The sequence below is a fragment of the Zalophus californianus genome, chromosome 8 (assembly GCF_009762305.2).
Source record: "Zalophus californianus isolate mZalCal1 chromosome 8, mZalCal1.pri.v2, whole genome shotgun sequence".
NCBI lineage: Eukaryota > Metazoa > Chordata > Mammalia > Carnivora > Otariidae > Zalophus > Zalophus californianus.
In genome coordinates, this window is record NC_045602.1 from 124,075,076 (window position 1) to 124,093,884 (window position 18,809).

An 18,809-nucleotide genomic window follows, 5' to 3' on the forward strand; every position below is an offset into this window, starting at 1 on the left:
GAATAGGCAATGCGTATTGTTTTTAAAGTCACGGATGTTGTGTGTTAGATGGGAGAAGTTTGATTGGTTCGAAGAAGAACCAACTCTAGGACAGGGCCCAGCAAACCATGGCCCATAGGCTACAGTTGGTGCTTCACTTGTTGTTTGTAAATAAAATGGAACACAGCTGTATTTGTTCGTTTAAATACCGTCTTGTGGCTACTTCCATGCTACAGCAACAGAGCTGAATAGTGACAGAGACTGTATGACCCACCAGCCAAAAAGATTTATTATCTGTACCTTTGCAGAAAAAGTTTGCTGACCTCTCCTCTAGCATACCCAAGGGAAGGTGTCAAAGAGGCAGTTGGGTATATGATTACAAGAGATATGTTATTAAAATAAACAAAACTCTGCCACTTATTGGAAAAGTGGACTTCCTTATCTGTAAAATGGGGTGGTGCCCGGTGCTCAGGCCGCCCCCTCTCACTGGAATGCTGTGGCCCCAAGTTATCCTCAGCTTTGCTACTTGCTGGGATTGTTTCCTCCTAAAGGGGAAGGGAACTCCACCACTCATGGCTCATTTTTCCAGAAACACCGCCCAACCCCCAGGTGTATCAGTCCAGAAAGCTACCTGAACCTTAGAGTGACAGAATTTCCCAAGCAAAAACGCATGGGAATAATCATCATGTTTGTTCCCAGGTATAGTTTTAGTAAACAAAACTCACGGCTAATGTGACTGGCGGCCCTGGTCCCATTGTGATACCTCCGGCTGCTATTATCTAGGCTTTTCGGGGTCCAGGCCACCAGCGGGGCGTGTCTACACTCCCTCTTCCACCCCTGTTGCCGGGGCTTGGGAACTCCGCTGTAAAGAAAGGCTTCAAATGGTATTGCATTCCTCCCATTCCTCCCCAATCCACATTTAACTTTAACTATATGGCTTTTTCATTTCCATTTTGTTTACATATGGTGTGAGCTTTTATTGTTTGTTTGTTTGTTTGTTTTGAAGAAGCATTGTGAGTCCAGGGAAAATGATAGCCCAACAAGAAGGCATAATTGTACTGATTTTCAGAAGTGCCGCCCGTACTCCAGCTCTGATGTACTGCGAGACATGAATCAGAAAGATTCTATTACACATCTCGGGGGCGGGCGACACAGGGGTGTTATCCAGGATGATTAATTTGACTTGGTCAGTATGGACACAGACAAGCCTGACAAAATTGCATTTCATTCCCCACTGAATTCATAAAATCGCTGTCCACATAATCAGTTACGGCGCTGGGTGCCCTGCGCCAGTCGATGGGATTTCAGGTTTGGATAAGGTACCATTTTCCTTGTTTCCTTGTTTTGAAAACAGAGCCAGGAAACACTGAATTGAATGACAGTCTTTTCACTGAGATGTTCTCACAGGGTGTGGATTTTACTTGCGAAAATGGGAGGGTGGTAAGGCGGCTGTATCATTTACTGTCCCGACCAGGATAATTTTAGAGTAAAGGAGGGTATGAAGACCCTGAGTAGTACCCTGGGACATGAGGCATAAACTGGGACTGTCCCGGGCTAGTCAGGATTAATGTGTGTGCTGGGAGGGTGCGAATGGTGGTAGAGCATGCGTTGGCTCCAGATAGGGCATCTTGTCCTCGTTCCCATAAATGCTGCCTGAGTGACCCTGGGTAAGTCATTTTGCCATTTTGGACCTCAGTTTCTTCAGCTGTACAGTGGAAAAGATATTTAACACTTGTTTTGCTTTACCACCTGACTTTTTTTTCCCCTCCCTGTGCATGGGGGAGGGGGTCGTGTTGATTTTCTGTTCGTGTATTTTCACATCTGTTTCCTTACATCATTCTCTCAGCTGTTAGGTGGAGTTTCACAGATAAGGACACTCAGGAGTAGACAGTTTGGATAAACTGCCAGAGATCCCTTAGCCTGTAAGTGGCGGGACTGGAATTCCCCCAGGTCAGAGTAATTTCAAGGCCAATATTCTGTCTGCAGATCAAAAAAAAAAAAAAAACAAAAAACAAAACAAAAACCCAGTACTCCCTGATTATGTGTTCCAAGAAACGGGAAGCCTTTTTTGGGAAAAATATTTGAAATACATAAAAGCATCTGGAACCCCGAAGTCCTGTGTCAACATAAGGTACTATGCTGTCCCTCGGGTTATTTATTCAGCAGCCTGGATTTCTACAAGAAGGCAGAGGTCCATCCCTTGCTCTTTCCTCCCGGCTCATGGCCTTGGGGGCCGGCAGTGGGGATGAGGGCGGTCTGTCAGCTCTGTCCACCCCCATTTCCTCTGCTGCTGCTGGAGACCCTAAGGTTGGGCAGGATGAGGTGAGGTTAAAGGAGTAGAGTCAGAACCTCTTCCTGAAGGATGTCCTACCATCTGTGGCCCCTGATTTAGCAAATTTTTTACATACTGGTTCTTTTCCATGAGGCACCTGAGCTTGGACTCAGGCCACAGCTCACCTGTTACGGCCTGCTCCACAGCTAGTCTACCTGTGGTTGGAATTCCTGCTGCCGAGGCTTCTGTGTCCTCCTAGGCCACTGTCTTGGGTGGGACCCTTTTAGATACCTTCAGCTGGCTGCCTTCCTTAGCTTTCACTTGCTCCCCGGGACCGCCCATGCATCCTTGCCTTGCCAAACCACGCACATGCAGATTGTTCTCTCTCTCTGTCTCTGTCTCTCTCTCATGCTCTCTGTCTCTCTCTTCTGTTCTCTCAGTCTCTCCTGGCCCTGCCAGTTCAGGCAGCTCCAGCTATCTTCCCATCTCCCCCAAACCTACCAGCGCCAGTGTCCTCCTGAGCCTCTCAACTCTGGGTACACGAGCTGGGTCCCCCTGAGAGCTCTTTCTCACGGGGCTTCCCCAGGGAGGGAGGTGGTGCTACCTCCTGTCTTGTGCTGCACCCTGAGTCCCAACCAGCTGTGCCACTGGGGCTCGAAGGTGGGGCTTCTCTACTCCTCTGGTTCCCCTCCCTCTTACACAGCGTTGGGGTGGGTGATGGAAGTGGAGTCCAAATGTCAGTCTGAGAACCTTAAGGAAACATGAACTGGATAAAGTAGGAAACCATCAAATTGTGAAAGGTATGCTTCCCCAAGAAGATATCATTAACTTGTAAATACTTAATGACATAGCTCTGAGATAGATGAAGCAAAAATGAACAGAAATATGAGAAGAAATGGATCAAATCACAATCATGGTAGACGTTTTTTACCTCTCTCATAAACCAAGGATCAATCAGAAAAAGAAAACTAAGGTTATTTAGAAGATTTAAACAACATAATTAAGCTGGAAATAATAAACATGGATGAAAATTAGCTTTATACTATATTACAAAGGAATATGCATTGACTTTCAAAGAATCAACATATTTTTCATCCCCTTTTGGGTATTCTCTCTTTTTTTATTTTTCTTGTCAGTGGTTTTGGCATTTGTTAGCCTTTTAAAATTCATTAGCTGTTTTATTACTCTTTCTTCTACTGACTTTTGGTTTATTTTGTTTGTGTCTAGCTTCTCAAGTTGAGTATTGAGTTTATTTTTTTCTTTAATAAATTCGCTTAGGTAAATCGTTACAAATTTTCCATTGTTCACTTCTCACGGGTTTTGTCAGGTAGTGTTCTCATTGTCTGTGATTTCAGTTGCAATTGCCTCTTTAACCCAAAAGTTATTTAGAAGATTGCTCTTAAAGTGTCCAAGGCTTTAGGAGCCTCTGCCTACCTCCATTTTTTTTTCTGCTCCTCCTTCCTCTACCTTCTTTGTTTTTCTGTTAAAAACTAGGCTTGTGCATTTAGACAGTAGAGTGTGGTCTATATCATTTCTTCCTTTTGAGAAATTTGAGATCATCTATGTAGCTAGTACATGGTCATGTTTCTTAAGTGTCCTGTGAACATTTGAAAAGAATGGGTGTCCTTTATTCCCCTCTTTTTTTTTAAATTTTTTTATTGTTATGTTAATCACCATATATTACATCATTAGTTTTTGATGCAGTGTTCCATGATTCATTGTTTGTGCATAACACCCAGTGCTCCATGCAGAACGTGCCCTCCTCAATACCCATCACCAGGCTAACCCATCCCCCTACCCCCCTCCCCTCTAGAACCCTCAGTTTGTTTTTCAGAGTCCATCATCTCTCATGGTTCGTCTCCCCCTCTGACATACTCCCCTTTTCTTCCTCTCCTGTTATCTTCTTCTTTCTCTTTTTTCTTAACATATGTTGCGTTATTTGTTTCAGAAGTACAGATCTGTGATTCAACAGTCTTGCACAATTCACAGCGCTCACCGTAGCACATACCCTCCCCAATGTCTATCAGCCAGCCACCCCATCCCTCCCACCCCCAACCATTCCAGTAACACTCAGTTTGTTTCCTGAGATTAAGAATTCCTCATATCAGTGAGGTCATGTGATACATGTCTTTCTCTGATTGACTTATTTCACTCAGCATAACACCCTCCAGTTCCATCCACGTCATTGCAAATGGCAAGATCTCATTCCTTTTGATGGCTGCATAATATTCCATTGTGTATATATACCACATCTTCTTTATCAAGAATGGGTGTCCTTTAAATAGCAGAAGAAATCAAGAGGGTGACTTGTGTTTTTCAACTCTTCTACGTTACGGATGGATTTGTCAATTTTTGAAGAGAGGTGTTAGTGTGTCATTGTATTTATGGTTTTGTTGAATCTTCTTTGTACTTCTAAACAGTCTTTTACATTTTATATTCCTGTGGTTTATCAGCCTACATAAAAGTTTACATATGTCGTTTCTTCTTCATGGGTTGTTATCATTTATCAACTGAAGTATTCTTCTTAGTTCCTTCAGTGCTTTTGCACTGAATTGTACCGAATTTGTTATTAATTTTGCCACTTCTGCTTTTTATTTGCCTGATATATCGGTTTACTTTTAACCTCCTGTGTCATTTTATTTTGGGCATGCCTATTATAAATGTCATGTGCTGGATTTATTTATTTTAACCAAAATATTGATCTTTTATCTTTTAATAAAAGAATTAAAATCATTCATATTTATTGTGATTAGTAACATTTAATTACTACCGTCATCTTATGAAGGTTCTTTATTATCAAGTTTCATAGTTCATCCCTATTTTATTTTTTTCTTTTCAGATTTTTGTTAGGTTGATCCAATTCTAGTTTCTTTTCCTTTGTTTTGGTTCCTCCAACAGTGTGGAATTTCTGCTTTCCCTTAAAATTATAAACAAAAATAGCTAATAAATGAACTCAGGAAACTTTCAGTGTAAGATCAACACACAAAAAGCAGTTGTGTTCCTATATACAATGCAATGAACAATCCCAAAAGGAAACCAAGAAAACAATTCCATATATAATAGTGTCCAAGAGAAGAAAATATGTAGAAATAAATTTAGCAAAGCAAGTGAGAGACTTGAACATTGAAAACTACAAAACATTGCTGAAAGAAATGAAAGAAGATCTAAATAAATGGGAAAGACATCCTGTGGTCATGGATTGGAAGTCATAATTTTGGTAAGATTGCAATATCATGCAAGCAAAGCTACAGATTGAGTACAATCTCTCTATCAAATCTCTACCAGCCTTTTTGGGCAGATGTGTCATAGCCAATCCTCAAATACATATGAAATTGCAGGGAACCCTGAATAGCCACAAAAAATCTTACAAAAGAAGAACAAAGTTGGACAACACACAATTCTACAAAGCCACAATAGTTAGAACAGTGTGGTACTATCCTAAGGAGAGATATACAGACCAATGGAATAGAATTAAAAGAATCTAGGAATAAACCCCTACATCTGTAGCCAAATTGATTTTTGACAAAGGTGCCAAGACCATTCAGTGGGGACAGAATAGTCTCTTTACCAAATAGTACTGAGACAACTGGAGAGCCATGTGCAACATAATGAAGTTGGACTCCCAACTCCTGCCATATGCAAAAGTTAAGTCAAAATGGACCCATGACCTAAGCCTCAGAGCTGAAAAAGTAACAATCTTAGGGGAAAACATAGGGGTAGCCCTTCCTGACGTTGGATTTGGCTCTGGATCCTTAGGTATGACATCAAAAGCATGAGCAACAGAAGAAAAAATAGATGAATTCGACTTCATGATAATTACACACTTCTGTGCATCGAAGGACATTGTGAGGAAGGTGAAAAGACACTCTACAGATTGGGAGAAAAATATTTGCAAGACATATATCTTATAAGGGTCTGTATCTAGGAATACGTAAAGAACTCTTTAATACAACAACAAAAAGACAACCTAATTTAAAGATGGGCAAAAGACTTGAATAGGCATTTCTTCAAACAAGATGTGCAAGTGGCCAAGAAACACATGAAGAAGATGCTCACCATCATTAGTCATTAGGGAAATACAAATCAAAACTGCAATAAGATACCATTTCACACCCCCTAGGATGGCTATAAAGAAAAGTAGTGGAACATAAATGTTGGTGGTGAGGATGTGAAGAATTTGAAACCCTCATACGTTGCTGGTAGGAATGTAAAATGTGCAACTCCTGTGAAAAATAGTTTGATGGTTTCTCAAAGTTAGACATAGAATCACCATAGACCCAGCAATTCCACTCCTCGCTATATGTGCAAAAGATCTGAAAACAGGGACTCTAACAAATATATGTATACAAAGCAGCACTATTCACAATAGCCAAAAGATGGAAACAGCCCAAATGTCCGCCACTTGATGAATGGATAAACAAATTGTGGTATTTACATACAATGGAATATTACTGAGCCGTAAGAAGGAATAAAGTGCTGATACACACTACAATATGGATGAGCCTCGAAAACATCATGCTAAGTGAAAGAAGCTGGAAACAAAAGGTCACATATTATATGGTTCCATTTATATGAAACTATCCAGAATAGGTAAATCCACAGAGACAGAATGCAGATTGGTGATTACCAAGGGTTGAGGGGCCAGGGAGAATAGAAACTGCTTAATGGGTATGAGGTTTCCTTTTGGGGTGATGAAAATATTCTGGAACTAGATAGAAGGGGTGGTTGCAGAACACTCTGAATGTATTAAAAGCCATTGAAGTGTTAATTTTTATTTTAATTAATTTATTTTTAATAAATATATTTGTTAAGATTTTACTTATTTATTTGAGAGAGAGAGAGCACAAGCAGGGGGAGCGGCAGAGGGAGAGGGAGACAAGCAGACTCCCTGCTGAGCAGGGAGCCCGATGCGGGACTCGATCCCAGGACCCTGAGATCATGACCTGAGCCGAAGGTAGACGCTTAACAGACTGAACCACCCAGGTGCTCCCTTCTCAAACCATTCTCTAGGTTTGAGCTTTGAGTATTTGTTTCAGAAAGGACTATTTAAAAGAATATGTATGTATGTATGTATGTATGTATGTATGTATTACTTTCTATGGATGAATTTTTGATTCGTTTGTCATTTTATTTTGTTGTAGTAAGTGAAAGAGTATTTTTTTTTAAGATTTTATTTACTTACTTGAGAGAGAGAGAATGAGAGAGAGCACGAGAGGGAAGAGGGTCAGAGGGAGAAGCAGACTCCCCGCTGAGCAGGGAGCCCAACGCGGGACTCGATCCCGGGACTCCAGGATCATGACCCGAGCCGAAGGCAGTCGTGCAACCAACTGAGCCACCCAGGCACCCGAAAGAGTATGTTCTGATAATTTCATAGAACATAAGCTTATCCCTGCAGCAAGCTTCTGGCCCATTGGATACTCTTAGATTCCTTCCTCTCTGTCCCCTCCTCTGTCCCCTCCTCAAGGTCTAGGGACCTCCCTTTTGCCCCCTGCTTACTCCCCTGCCTCAAGGAGTCATTACCTTAGACGTTTAATGAAGACCTTTCCTCCTAGAAACTCCAGGAGAAGGCTTAGGCCTCCCTGACCAAAAAGGGCAAGCCACATGTTGGAATCAGCCTAGCATTCTTCCGTTTCTGGTGCGCGAAGAGCATGGCAGTCTGTCCTTCTGCCTGCCCCTTCTACCCCAGCCATATTGCTTTGTTATGAATTTCCATTCCTTAGTTATTTGGAAAGAGAAGCACAAATGGAGGAGTTGAGGAACAAGGTGATTCTAGCAGCCTCATAATCCACCTCTGCATGGTTGGGGGGCTCTACCCCTTTGCGTGTTGCTAAACTCCACATCCTGGCCCTGCCATTTGCCTCGATGCTTCCTACCTCCACTTCTCCCTCGAAAGGACAATCAGTTACAGTTTTTCATGCACCACTTCTGGGGAGGGAGGAACGCTGGACTGATTGAAACCACCTGTCCTACCCTTGGGTCCCAGCTAAGACAAGCCTTCTCCCAGCAGGGGGATCTTCGTGGTCTGCCAGTCTGTTCATTTCCTTCCTACTCTTGCTTATGGCATTTGATGAGAAGTTCATCTGTTCGGGGCGCCTGGGTGGCTCAGTGGTTAAGCGTCTGCCTTCAGCTCAGGTCATGATCCCAGCATCCTGGGATGGAGCCCCGCATCGGGCTCCCTGCTCAGCAGGAAGCCTGCTTCTCCCTCTCCCTCTCCCTCTCTCTGCCGCTCTACCTACTTGTGCTCTCTCTCTATCTCTGTTAAATAAATAAATAAAAATCTTAAAAAAAAAAAAGAAGTTCATCTGTTCATTCTTCCATTCATCCATTTACTTTTTGAACACTCATTACTGTTGAAGAAACTGGGGATACAGCAGTGAACAAAACAGATGAAAATCTCCTCCTTCGTGGAGCTGGCATTCTAGTGGGGTGAGATAGGTAATAAATCAATAAAATATGAAGAATGTTAGAAGGTGACAAACACACAAAAGTGATAAAAACAAACAGAAAATGGAGCATGGCTGGTGGTTTGTGATTTTAAGCCAAGCAGTGAGGTCAGAACTCCTTGGGAAGGGGATATTCGAGTAAACATGAGCAGCAAAGGAATGAGTTGTGTGAGTATTTGAGAGAAGAGTGTTCCAGAGAGTGGAAACAGTCAGTGCAAAGTCTCTGAGGCAGAATCATGACCAGAGTGGCGTGAACCAGGAGAATGGTGGGAGATGTCTGGAGGTAAGGGAGACGGAGGTGGGAGTGGGGGCACTAGACCACACAGCATGGGGTAGGAAGCCATTGTAAGGGCCCCGTTCTTACTCTGAGTGACAAGGGGACCGCCGAGGGTGGTGAGCAGGGGAGTGACGTGATCTGACATTTTCACAGGATAACTCTGGCCCCCGAGGGAGAAAAGATCTTAGCAAGAGTGGAGGTGGGGAAGCCCATCTCTTAGGGGGAGTGAGAAAGGAATCTTGAAGAAGCCTCAGACCCAGTGTGGGAAAGTGCTGGATTCGGAGTCACGAGACCTGGGTTTGAATCCCGTCCAAGACTTCCTAGCTATGTGACACGCCCACTTCCTCAGCTTCATCTTCTTCCCCTGCAGAATGGAAAGAATAGTCCTATGAGTTCTTTGCAGAACTGACGTGGGTTTGATGGAGGACGCGCTTGGGAAAGCCGGCTCCAGTGGCTGGCGCGCGGCAGGTGCTCGGTCAGAAGCAGTAGCAGAACGGGGTGGTAGTCAGGTGTCGCGCATTTAGGATTTGATTGCGTTCGAGGGAGGCATGTAGTGTTTGCATGTTTAGTTATTTTTAAGTGTGCTAATCGCCTCTTTAAATGAATTGTCATAATTGTGTTATTCCAATATTTTGATACAACAGATGCTCCTTTTTGCAAAAGGCTCTGGTTGGTTGGGCTGGTTCCAGTGTGTTGAGGTTTTGGTTTTTAAACGAAAGGAATGGACTCGTGTAGTCATTTAGCATTGGGCACCAGCCCCTGCTCCGGGAGCTGGGGGTGGGACAGGCAGGGAGGCAGTGGTGGAGAGGCACAAGCTACAGATTCCCTGAAGGACTTAGTCTGTCAGGAGGGACAGGTACAGACCCACCTAGGTGAGCTCTAAACTTAAAGTCTGGCACAGTCCCCATCTTGTGTGTGCATTCACCACATTCTGCGCATCTACTATGTGCCAGGCACTGTGCTAGGTGCTGGTGACCAGACAGTCTTACCCCTGCCCTCATAGAGCCTGGGATCGGGGGTGGGGGTCAGGGGACACAAGTAGAAAATAAGTAGGAATCAAAAATAATTGGAGGTGTTGTGATACTGGGGGCTACAGAGGGGGGATGTGAGGAGGGGAGTCTTGCTGCAGGATGGGCAGGCGAGCTGGGGGAGGCTTCCTGGGACCCTGCTTTCTGGGATGATATGATGGCTGTGGCCAAGTCCCACCTAAAGCCAGTCAGCCCCCAGCCCATCCCAATAGTCAGGCGCAAGACAGACCTCACCCCACGGCAGGCAGGCCTGGGGTGTGAGGAGTTCGGAATGCTCCCAGTGAGGTTACCGAGTGCGTGAGCTGCTGTCTACTTGCTGTGTGTTCTTAGGAAAGTTCCTTAACATCTCTGAAACTGAGCAAGAGCAGCAGGGGCAACAATGACAGCCGCCACCGAGGGGGCTGACTCCGCAGCAGGCAGTGTCCTGAGCAGTCCCCATATGTTGATCCAGTGACTCTTTACAGCTGCCCTGTAGCACCTGCCATTATTACCTTCTCCTCACAGATGAGGAAACTGGGGCACAGAGAGGTTAGGAGTGTGCCTGAGGTCACACACCTAGTGTGTGGCGGAGCCAGGATTCAAACCCAGGCCCTCTGGCGCTCGACCACACACAGCACTCCTGTGCCACAGGGACAAATATCACCCATGTCCACGGCCGCCACGAAGGCTGAGTGAGATGTATGCTCATGGCGTCTGCCCTGGGGCCTGGCTCATCATCCATTCAGCTAATTATTTTTGAGCTCTTACTTTGTGCCAGGTTCTGGGAAACAGGACCAACAAGGGCTGTCCTGGCAGAACTCAACAGTAAACATTAAACAAATAATTATGCAAGCAGTTCGCTAACTACGCGTTCGATGAGTGCTTCAGAGGGGAACGCAGAGCCACCTGAGGGGTGTGTAATGGGCTCTGACCCACTCTAGAGAGTATCAGGGAAGTCCTCTAAACCAACCTATTGCTGAGGCACGAGTAGGAATGAGCCAGATGAAGGGGGGATGTGTGGTGACCACAGCATTCCCGCAGAGGGAACAGCCCGTTTGAGGGCCTGGAGGCAGGCAGGGTCACTGTGGCTAGAAGGGTCATGGGGGGCAGCCATGTGAGGATGACAGGGCCATGTTTGAGACTGCGGACTTTATCCTCAGGACAGTGGGGAGCCATCAAAGCATGGTAAGCATGGGAGTGGCGTGGTGAGGTGATCATCTTTCTAGAGACCACTCTGCCTACGTGAGGGGGCTGGGTTGTGGGGGAAAAGAACAGGAGACCAGGACAGAGGCTGTGGCAGTTGTCCAGGTAGCAGATGGTGTGGCCTGGACCAGGGTGGTGGTGGTAGGAATGGAGAGAAGTGGGTAGGTTTAAAAGATAGTTCAGAGGAGTTTCACTGCATTTGAGGGGTGACCGAGGGTAAGCCCCAAGTTGGTGGCTTCATTAACTGCATGGAGGACCGGATGAGGGACACACAGGTGCAAGGTTGGGGAAGGGCAACGTGACTGCAGCTTTGCACATGTTTCCCTTGAGATGCTTGGGAGACACCAGGTGGGAATATCGGAGGGGGGGAGGTGTTTAGATGCTCACATCTGGAGCTCAGATGGGTGCCAAGACTGGAGGTGGAAACGTGGCACCTAGCTGGGAATTAAAACTGAGCCTGAGGTCCAAATGGGGAGAGGGTGTAGAGCAGGAAGGGAGAAGAGTCAGGACTGAGGCTGAGAAACTCCAGCGTGGAAGGTTGGGTAGAGGAAGAGGAGCTGGCATTGGAGAAGGAGAAGGGGGAGCAAGAAGGTGGGCAGCGTGAGGTCCTGGACGCTAACGGAGGGGCGTTCTCAAGAGGAAGGGAAGGGATCAGTTGGACCGCCATCGCTGAGGAGACAGTGAAATGCGGTGTGAAAACAGCTGATTGGATCTGGCACCATGGAGGCCCCTGGACGGTGGAGGCAGATCCCAGTGGGCTGTGTAGTGAGTGGGAGATGAAGAAGAGGGGCTGAGAGGTGACGACAGCCTTTTTAGGAAGATGGGTGTGGACTGGGGAGGAGGTGGCGGCAGCTGGGGAGGGGTGGGGGCGTGTGCAAGACCAGAGAGAGGTGAGCATGTTTCAGTGCTGAGGAGAGTGGTCCAGCGGAGGGGGAGGCCAGAGAGCCAGGAGCAAGAAGGGTTCATGGGATGCCCAAGGTCCTTGGACAGAGGGGGAAGGTGAGGGGGAGGATCATTGCCTACATGGGCAGGGAGATTGGCTTTAGGAAGGAGGGATGGCTCTTCTGGCGTCAAAACAGGAACAAGTTGGGTACCAAATGGGCAAGTTTGTGGTTCTGGTGTCAGGATGCTGTTAGGGTTATTTTCTGTTTTCCCTGGGAAGTCGAGGGTGATTGGTCATCGGCACTGGGCAATGGCGCAGAGAGGGTGCTGGAGAATGAGGAGAGAAGACAGGCTGGGTAGAACCACCATGGAAATGAATAAGCTGGGAGGGAGTGGATCCCGGAGGCATGAAGACATCACACAGCTGGTGACCATGATTTCTGGTGAAATTTGGCCAGAGCTTGGCTCAGCTCTCTTGGTGATGGTGAGAAGGGGTGGGTGGTTGGGTTCATATCGTGGTGGGGGTTTTACTAGCCAGGTGCCAGGTGTAGAGGAGCAAGAGGGGCACAGCGTGCTTTCTCTCCTCCACCCATTTCTGATTACTCAGGGGTACTCTGTCTCCTTCTCCACTGTGCCCCCATATAGCTGTCTCCCTTCACCAAGCCCTGTACCACTCATACCCTTAACCACAATGTTATACCAGTTCACCTATGGACCCTGTCTTGGAGGAGATGCACTTAAGGGCAAAATTACATTAACACCCACATATGTGCCCCAAAGTGCATCAAAATACAACCTGAAAAATCATTTTCATCCCCCCCAGGGTGCCCATGTTAAGATGTTTGGAGGGTTCTCTCTCTCTCTCTCTCTCTCTCTCTCTCTCTCTCTCACACACACACACACACACACACACACACACACACACTCTTTCTGTCTCCCTCTAGCCCCCTCTCGCCCATTCTCCAGTAGAGACATACTAGTCTTTAAGCACAGAGTGTTCAGAATGTATGTATTTGGAGGGTGGGCACTGGGTGCACAGCGGACAGAGTCTCAACGTGGAGGACTGGTGCCTGGAGACTCCTTGGAGACGCTGCTGTGTCACAGGAGAAAGGGGTGGATCAGACCCAGTTCCCGCCTACTGTTGAACCTGACCGAAGCCTCTAGATCTTGATTTTCTGATCTGTCAAATGGGGATAAATATAGGATTCTTTTAAGAATTAGAGATTAATTATATGTCAATTATATCTTAATAAAGCTGGGAAAAAATCGTTCAACTGGGGAACCCTGGAGACATTCATGTCAAGGTAGACTTACCTGGAGAATTAGGGAGATAACTCACACCAGGGTGAACACACTTGGGGAATTAGAGAGACATCCCAGGTCATATTAGACACACATTTGTAATTAGGAAAATACAGGAGGTCATTATAGACATGCCTGGGGTATTAGGGACACATTCCATAAGAAATGTGTCCTAGGAAATTATGGAACAAAAAACAGATTTAGAGATGGTGCCCATATAAAACACCCTGCATCATGGCTGGTCAGGAGTCAGGATGGTTATTATTCTGGGTAAGAAATGGTAAGGAAGAGACTTGGTTTGGGATCCTGTGTCAGATAAAGTGCTTTTGATCTTCACAGTTTAGAGGGAGGTGTTAATTTGCCAAGCTCATCAATATCAAGGCTGAACCAAAGCCTATTTCTTGGTCCCTGAGCCTTCAATTTGGCAGTGACTTGGCCCCTACTCTAAGGATTATGAGGACCCAGATTCCCAGCATCTGTGTTACAGACAAGACGTGTCTTCCTTTGGCGACAGTGTAAATTGGAGGAAGAGGGAGGTAACTGGAGTGAGGCTTCTTTGTGACTTTGGGCAAGTAAATAGTTTGTAAAGTGCTTGTACCTGGCACATACTATATGCTCAATAAATGCTAGATATTTATATTCCTTGACTGAAAAAAAAAAGGCTTGAGGAAATTGTTTTCAGCAGACCTGAGACCTACCAGGACATGGTTTCCACCTAAGTGTTGAGCTTGATCAGGAGGGACTGAGTCTTCCTTGGGTCCCTCTCCTGGCCATTCTGTTAATCTCGGGCACCAGCTGTGGGTCTTCCATTGAATTAGATTCAAATCCCACAGATACTGATTCAAGAAATGCAAGGTTTTTTTTTTATTTTTTATTGTTATGTTAATCATCATATATCACATCATTAGTTTTTGATGTAGTGTTCCATGATTCATTGTTTGTGCATAACACCCAGTGCTCCATGCAGAACGTGCCCTCTTTAATACCCATCACCAGGCTAACCCATCCCCCCACCCCCCTCCCCTCTAGAACCCTCAGTTTGTTTTTCAGAGTCCATCGTCTCTCATGGTTCATCTCCCCCTCTGACTTACTCCCCTTCCTTCTTCCCCTCCTGCTATCTTCTTCTTTTTCTTTTTTCGTAACATTATGTTGCATTATTTGTTTCAGAAGTACAGATCTGTGATTCAACAGTCTTGCACAATTCACAACGCTCACCATAGCACATACCCTCCCCAAGGTCTATCACCCAGCCACCCCATCCCTCCCACCCCCCACCACTCCAGCAACCCTCAGTTTGTTCCTGAGATTAAGAATTCCTCATATCAGTGAGGTCAAAACAATGACTCTTGATAAGAACAGTGAGCTTTGTGGCATTTTAACTTGCCCTAGTCCTGTTCCCTGCCCTCCAGCCCTTTCTCACATCCCCGCCAACATCTGTCGTTTCCTGACTTGTTAATTTTAGCCATTCTGACTGGTGTGAGGTGGTATCTCATGGAGGTTTTGATTTGGATTTCCCTGATGCCGAGTGATGTTGAGCACTTTTTCATGTGCCTGTTGGCCATTTGGATGTCTTCTTTGGAAAAATGTCTGTTCATGTCTTCTGCCCATTTCTTGATTGGATTATTTGTTCTTTGGGTGTTGAGTTTGATAAGTTCTTTATAGATTTTGGATACTAGCCCTTTATCTGATATGTCATTAAGAAATGCAAGGTTGTTTTAACATTAGAGAAACCAAGTGAAGAATTTACCATATTAACTGAATTAAAGGAGCAAAGTCGCTTGGTTTTTCAGTAGATGCAGGGAAAATGAGTCCAATAAAAGTAAAACAAAAATAACAACAAACCACGCACAACTGAAAGAAAAATAAACACCTTCTTTTTTTTTTTTAATTTTTTTATTGTTATGTTAATCACCATATATTACATCATTAGTTTTTGGTGCAGTGTTCCATGAAATAAACACCTTCTTGACAAACTAGCAATGCCCTCACGCTGTTCCAGAACGCCTGTAAGAACCTATGGCAGACATTGTACTTAGTGGTAAAACACTGAGATCTTTAAGTTAAGGAAGAAAGCAAGGCTGCCCACTCTCACCATTTCTATTCAGCATTGTACCGGAGCTTCCTGATCAGTGCAGTGAGGGGGAAAATGAACGAACAAGGATTGGAGAGGAAGGTGTCCGGTATGGCTCCTAGCTTGTGCTTCTGGAGGTGTCTTTGTACCATTTACCGAGATGAGAAAGACCAGGAGAGAACCCAGTTGGGCTGGGTGTTCAGGGCACACAAGGGAAAGGTGTCCAACTGCCCTGGAAGACCACCAGGCAGGGAATCAGAATACTTCAGCTCCATTCCCAACTCTGATTAACCTTGGATGAGCCACTTTCCTTTTGGACCTGGATTTTCCCATCTGTAAAATGGGTGGGTGTGGGAAGATGGACTCGTGGTGGGCTGCAGTGTCCAGATCTGGTGGGAAAATGAAGAAGACAGGAACAAGAATGGGTCCCACTCTCCAGGGCAGCAGGTTTTGTATACAGACCCTCTAGTGGGAGGGAGCACCCATTTGGAGATGGGGCAAGAATCTGACCAAGTCATAGGGCCATCGTGACTGTCTGCCTTCCAGGGAATCATCCCTTCTTTCCTTTGTCAAGAAGTTGTTACTATTTTGTTGCTCTTATTGGTCCTATTAAGCATGTTCTGCGGTTGTAAGACACTGACTCCCAACAACATGCCCTTTTGATGTTTTAGACCTACAACAGCCAGAGTGAGAGCAACGAAGACTATGAGATCCCCCCGATAACACCTCCCAACCTCCCTGAGCCATCCCTCCTGCACCTGGGGGACCACGAAGCTGGCTACCACTCGCTGTGTCACAGCCTCACGCCCAACGGACTGCTCCCTGCCTACTCCTACCAGGCCATGGACCTCCCAGCCATCATGGTGTCCAACATGCTGGCCCAGGACAGCCACCTGCTGTCGGGCCAGCTGCCAACGGTGAGTTCCTGTCACCCCCCATGGTTCAGCTGGATCCAGCAGGGAAGGGGCTTGAGAGGGGAACAGAATGCCAATGTTTTGATGAGGACCCTCTGCTTGTGTGCAGGGTGTGGGCTCGGATGTTTGCGTGGGGTCTGCAGAATATGAGGGGTGGGCATGGATGGTAATTTGTGTCTTCACACGGGTAACTTCTGGAGCTCTGTTTATAGTATCTTGGTAGTATTTGTTTTATTGTTATTTCTAATAGTATAATCTCATTTTTATTTTATAATGGCTTTATTGAGATATAATTCTCACACCATACGGTTCACCCATTTAAAGTGTACAGCTCAATAGATTTTACACAAGGTTGCATGACTATCAGCACAGTTCATTTTGGAACATTTTCATCACCCCCCCCAAAAAATCTTATACCACTTAGTCCTCATTGTCAACCCCCCACAACCCCCAGCCCTAGGTAACCACTAATCTACTTTCTGTCTCTAGATATTTGCCTCTTCTGGACATTTCATATAAATAGGATCATAATATTTTTAAAATATTGTACCTTGTTTCTTGTTTAAGCTGCCAGGGAGAAGGGTGATTGCTGAGTTAAAGTTTTCAGGATAAGTAGAAAATCAGCAGGCAGGTTAGGACAGGAAAGGACCTTCCAGTTTGGGGGAACAGCATGTATGAAAGCAAGAGGCAGGAGGGCTCATGTCATTCTTGGGGACAGCATGTGGTTCATTCTCTTTATAGGGCAGGAGAAAATGGACCTGGAGCCCGAGAGAGAGAAGGAGGTGAAAGAGCTAGTAGCCCCTGGATCATAAGGGTCCTGAATCCCATGCTAAGGAGATATATGACTTCTTAGCATAATGGCTGATTTGAACAATCAAGAGCTGTAGAAAACTAGTAGAGCATTTTTGGTATAATAGAAAAAGTCCCTTAAGGGAATTCTAGCACTTCTCCTGAATAACTATGGTTATTTTTGTTTGTATATGATATTATATACTAGTCACAACTCTTTTAAGTTCATTCCTAAGTGACAGGAACCAAACTCAAACTAGCTTAAGCAAAAAAGACTGAAATATCCAGGGGTGGACAAGGGGTTTCAGGTATGGCTGGATCCAGAAACCCCAGTAGTGCCATTAGGGCCCTGTCCCGTGCCCATTTCCACACAGCAAGCATGATGGCTACTGTAGCCGACATCTTCCCTGACATCTCTGGCAAGTGACCGTTTGGGTCTTCCAGGGAGGACCATGCTGGAGAACAGCCGGACCAGCAACCACTGTGTCCAGGAGGAAGCAATCTTCGATTCTGTCAGCTTGGGTCACAGACTTACCTGTGGCAGGGGAGGAGGGACTGCATAGCTGATTTCCTATCAAAATCACGTGGTGTTGGGTGGATCATGTTTATCTCTGCAGAGAATGCTCAGAGGCCACAGATGCCTGGGACCTTCGGACATACAGTGTATACTGTAGCAATCTTGACAGTGTTTTATTTACTGTTTACTCTTATTACCACCAAATCTCCTTGCTTAAAAAAAAAAAAAGCTGGTATCCTCTATGTATTTCTGTAAGCTACATCACATTTTTTCCTTCTTTGAATCCAGGTGAGAAATAAAAGGAGGGAGGGGTGTTCCGGGTCAGGCTAAAGTGCTCAGTGGAAATTGATACTCCGTTTCTTGAGGAATAACTTTCTTTGGGGCGCATCAATAATGCAGGCCCTCCACTTCCTCTTCTCTAAGAGACCTGAAGATTCCAGAGCCATACGGTTTTAATTCCACTTTGTTAGAGTGATGTGCTTTAGCCATCTGCCCAGCTCATCGCTCACAAAACGTCACTACTCGACTGTCCCTGTTGGGGGGTTATGGTAGCACAAGCAAGGGAGGGTCAGCGGACACCTCCGGTGTGTGCCCTAGGGAAGGCTGGGAGTGCAAGCGTTGATATGGCTGCTGTCCTGGGCCCCGGTCCTTCTGGCCTTTGGTGCCGGTGGGCAGGAGAGACTGTGGGGGTAGTGCTTCGTGTGTGGGCTCTTGAGTCCCGCAGACCTGCCTTAAGTCCTGGATCCACCTCTGGAGCTTCATTCCCTTGCGTTGGGATCCTGACAGTACGCACCTCAAGACTGCAGTGGAGTGTATTTGAGATAATGTGTGCAAAGTCTTAGAAAAATGCCTGGCAGAGAGTAAACAATCAGGGAATCTTTATTATTTTGATTATTAGTAATAAAAGTGAATTCCCACTGTAACCAAATAGGGACGTTTTCCCATGAGTCTCATTTACCTAAAGGAACAGATTGCAGATACGCCAGGTACCTTTGTAGGGTCACCTGGTTATAATAGCTCTGATAATTGCAAAGAATGTTGTCTGTATGTCAGAAATGACCTTCTGATCACTCCTCCTAGGATACCTTTTGGTTGGGCTTGGTCCAAATAGGCACTTTGAGGTCATTTTCCAGATTTCTTTAAAACTAGCTCA

General features: G+C 45.6%; 1 protein-coding gene across 8 annotated transcripts in view; it reads left to right on the forward strand.

Annotated features, from left to right (window-relative positions):
* Nucleotides 1–18,809, forward strand: part of TOX2 (TOX high mobility group box family member 2) — a 133,164-nt gene that overhangs the window by 70,238 nt on the left and 44,117 nt on the right. For all 8 annotated transcript variants that reach the window (XM_027620428.2, XM_027620429.2, XM_027620430.2 and 5 more), the window contains one exon: nt 16,108–16,353. In XM_027620428.2, the coding sequence (XP_027476229.1) occupies nt 16,108–16,353 (246 nt within the window). The remainder of the gene's footprint in view (nt 1–16,107; nt 16,354–18,809) is intronic.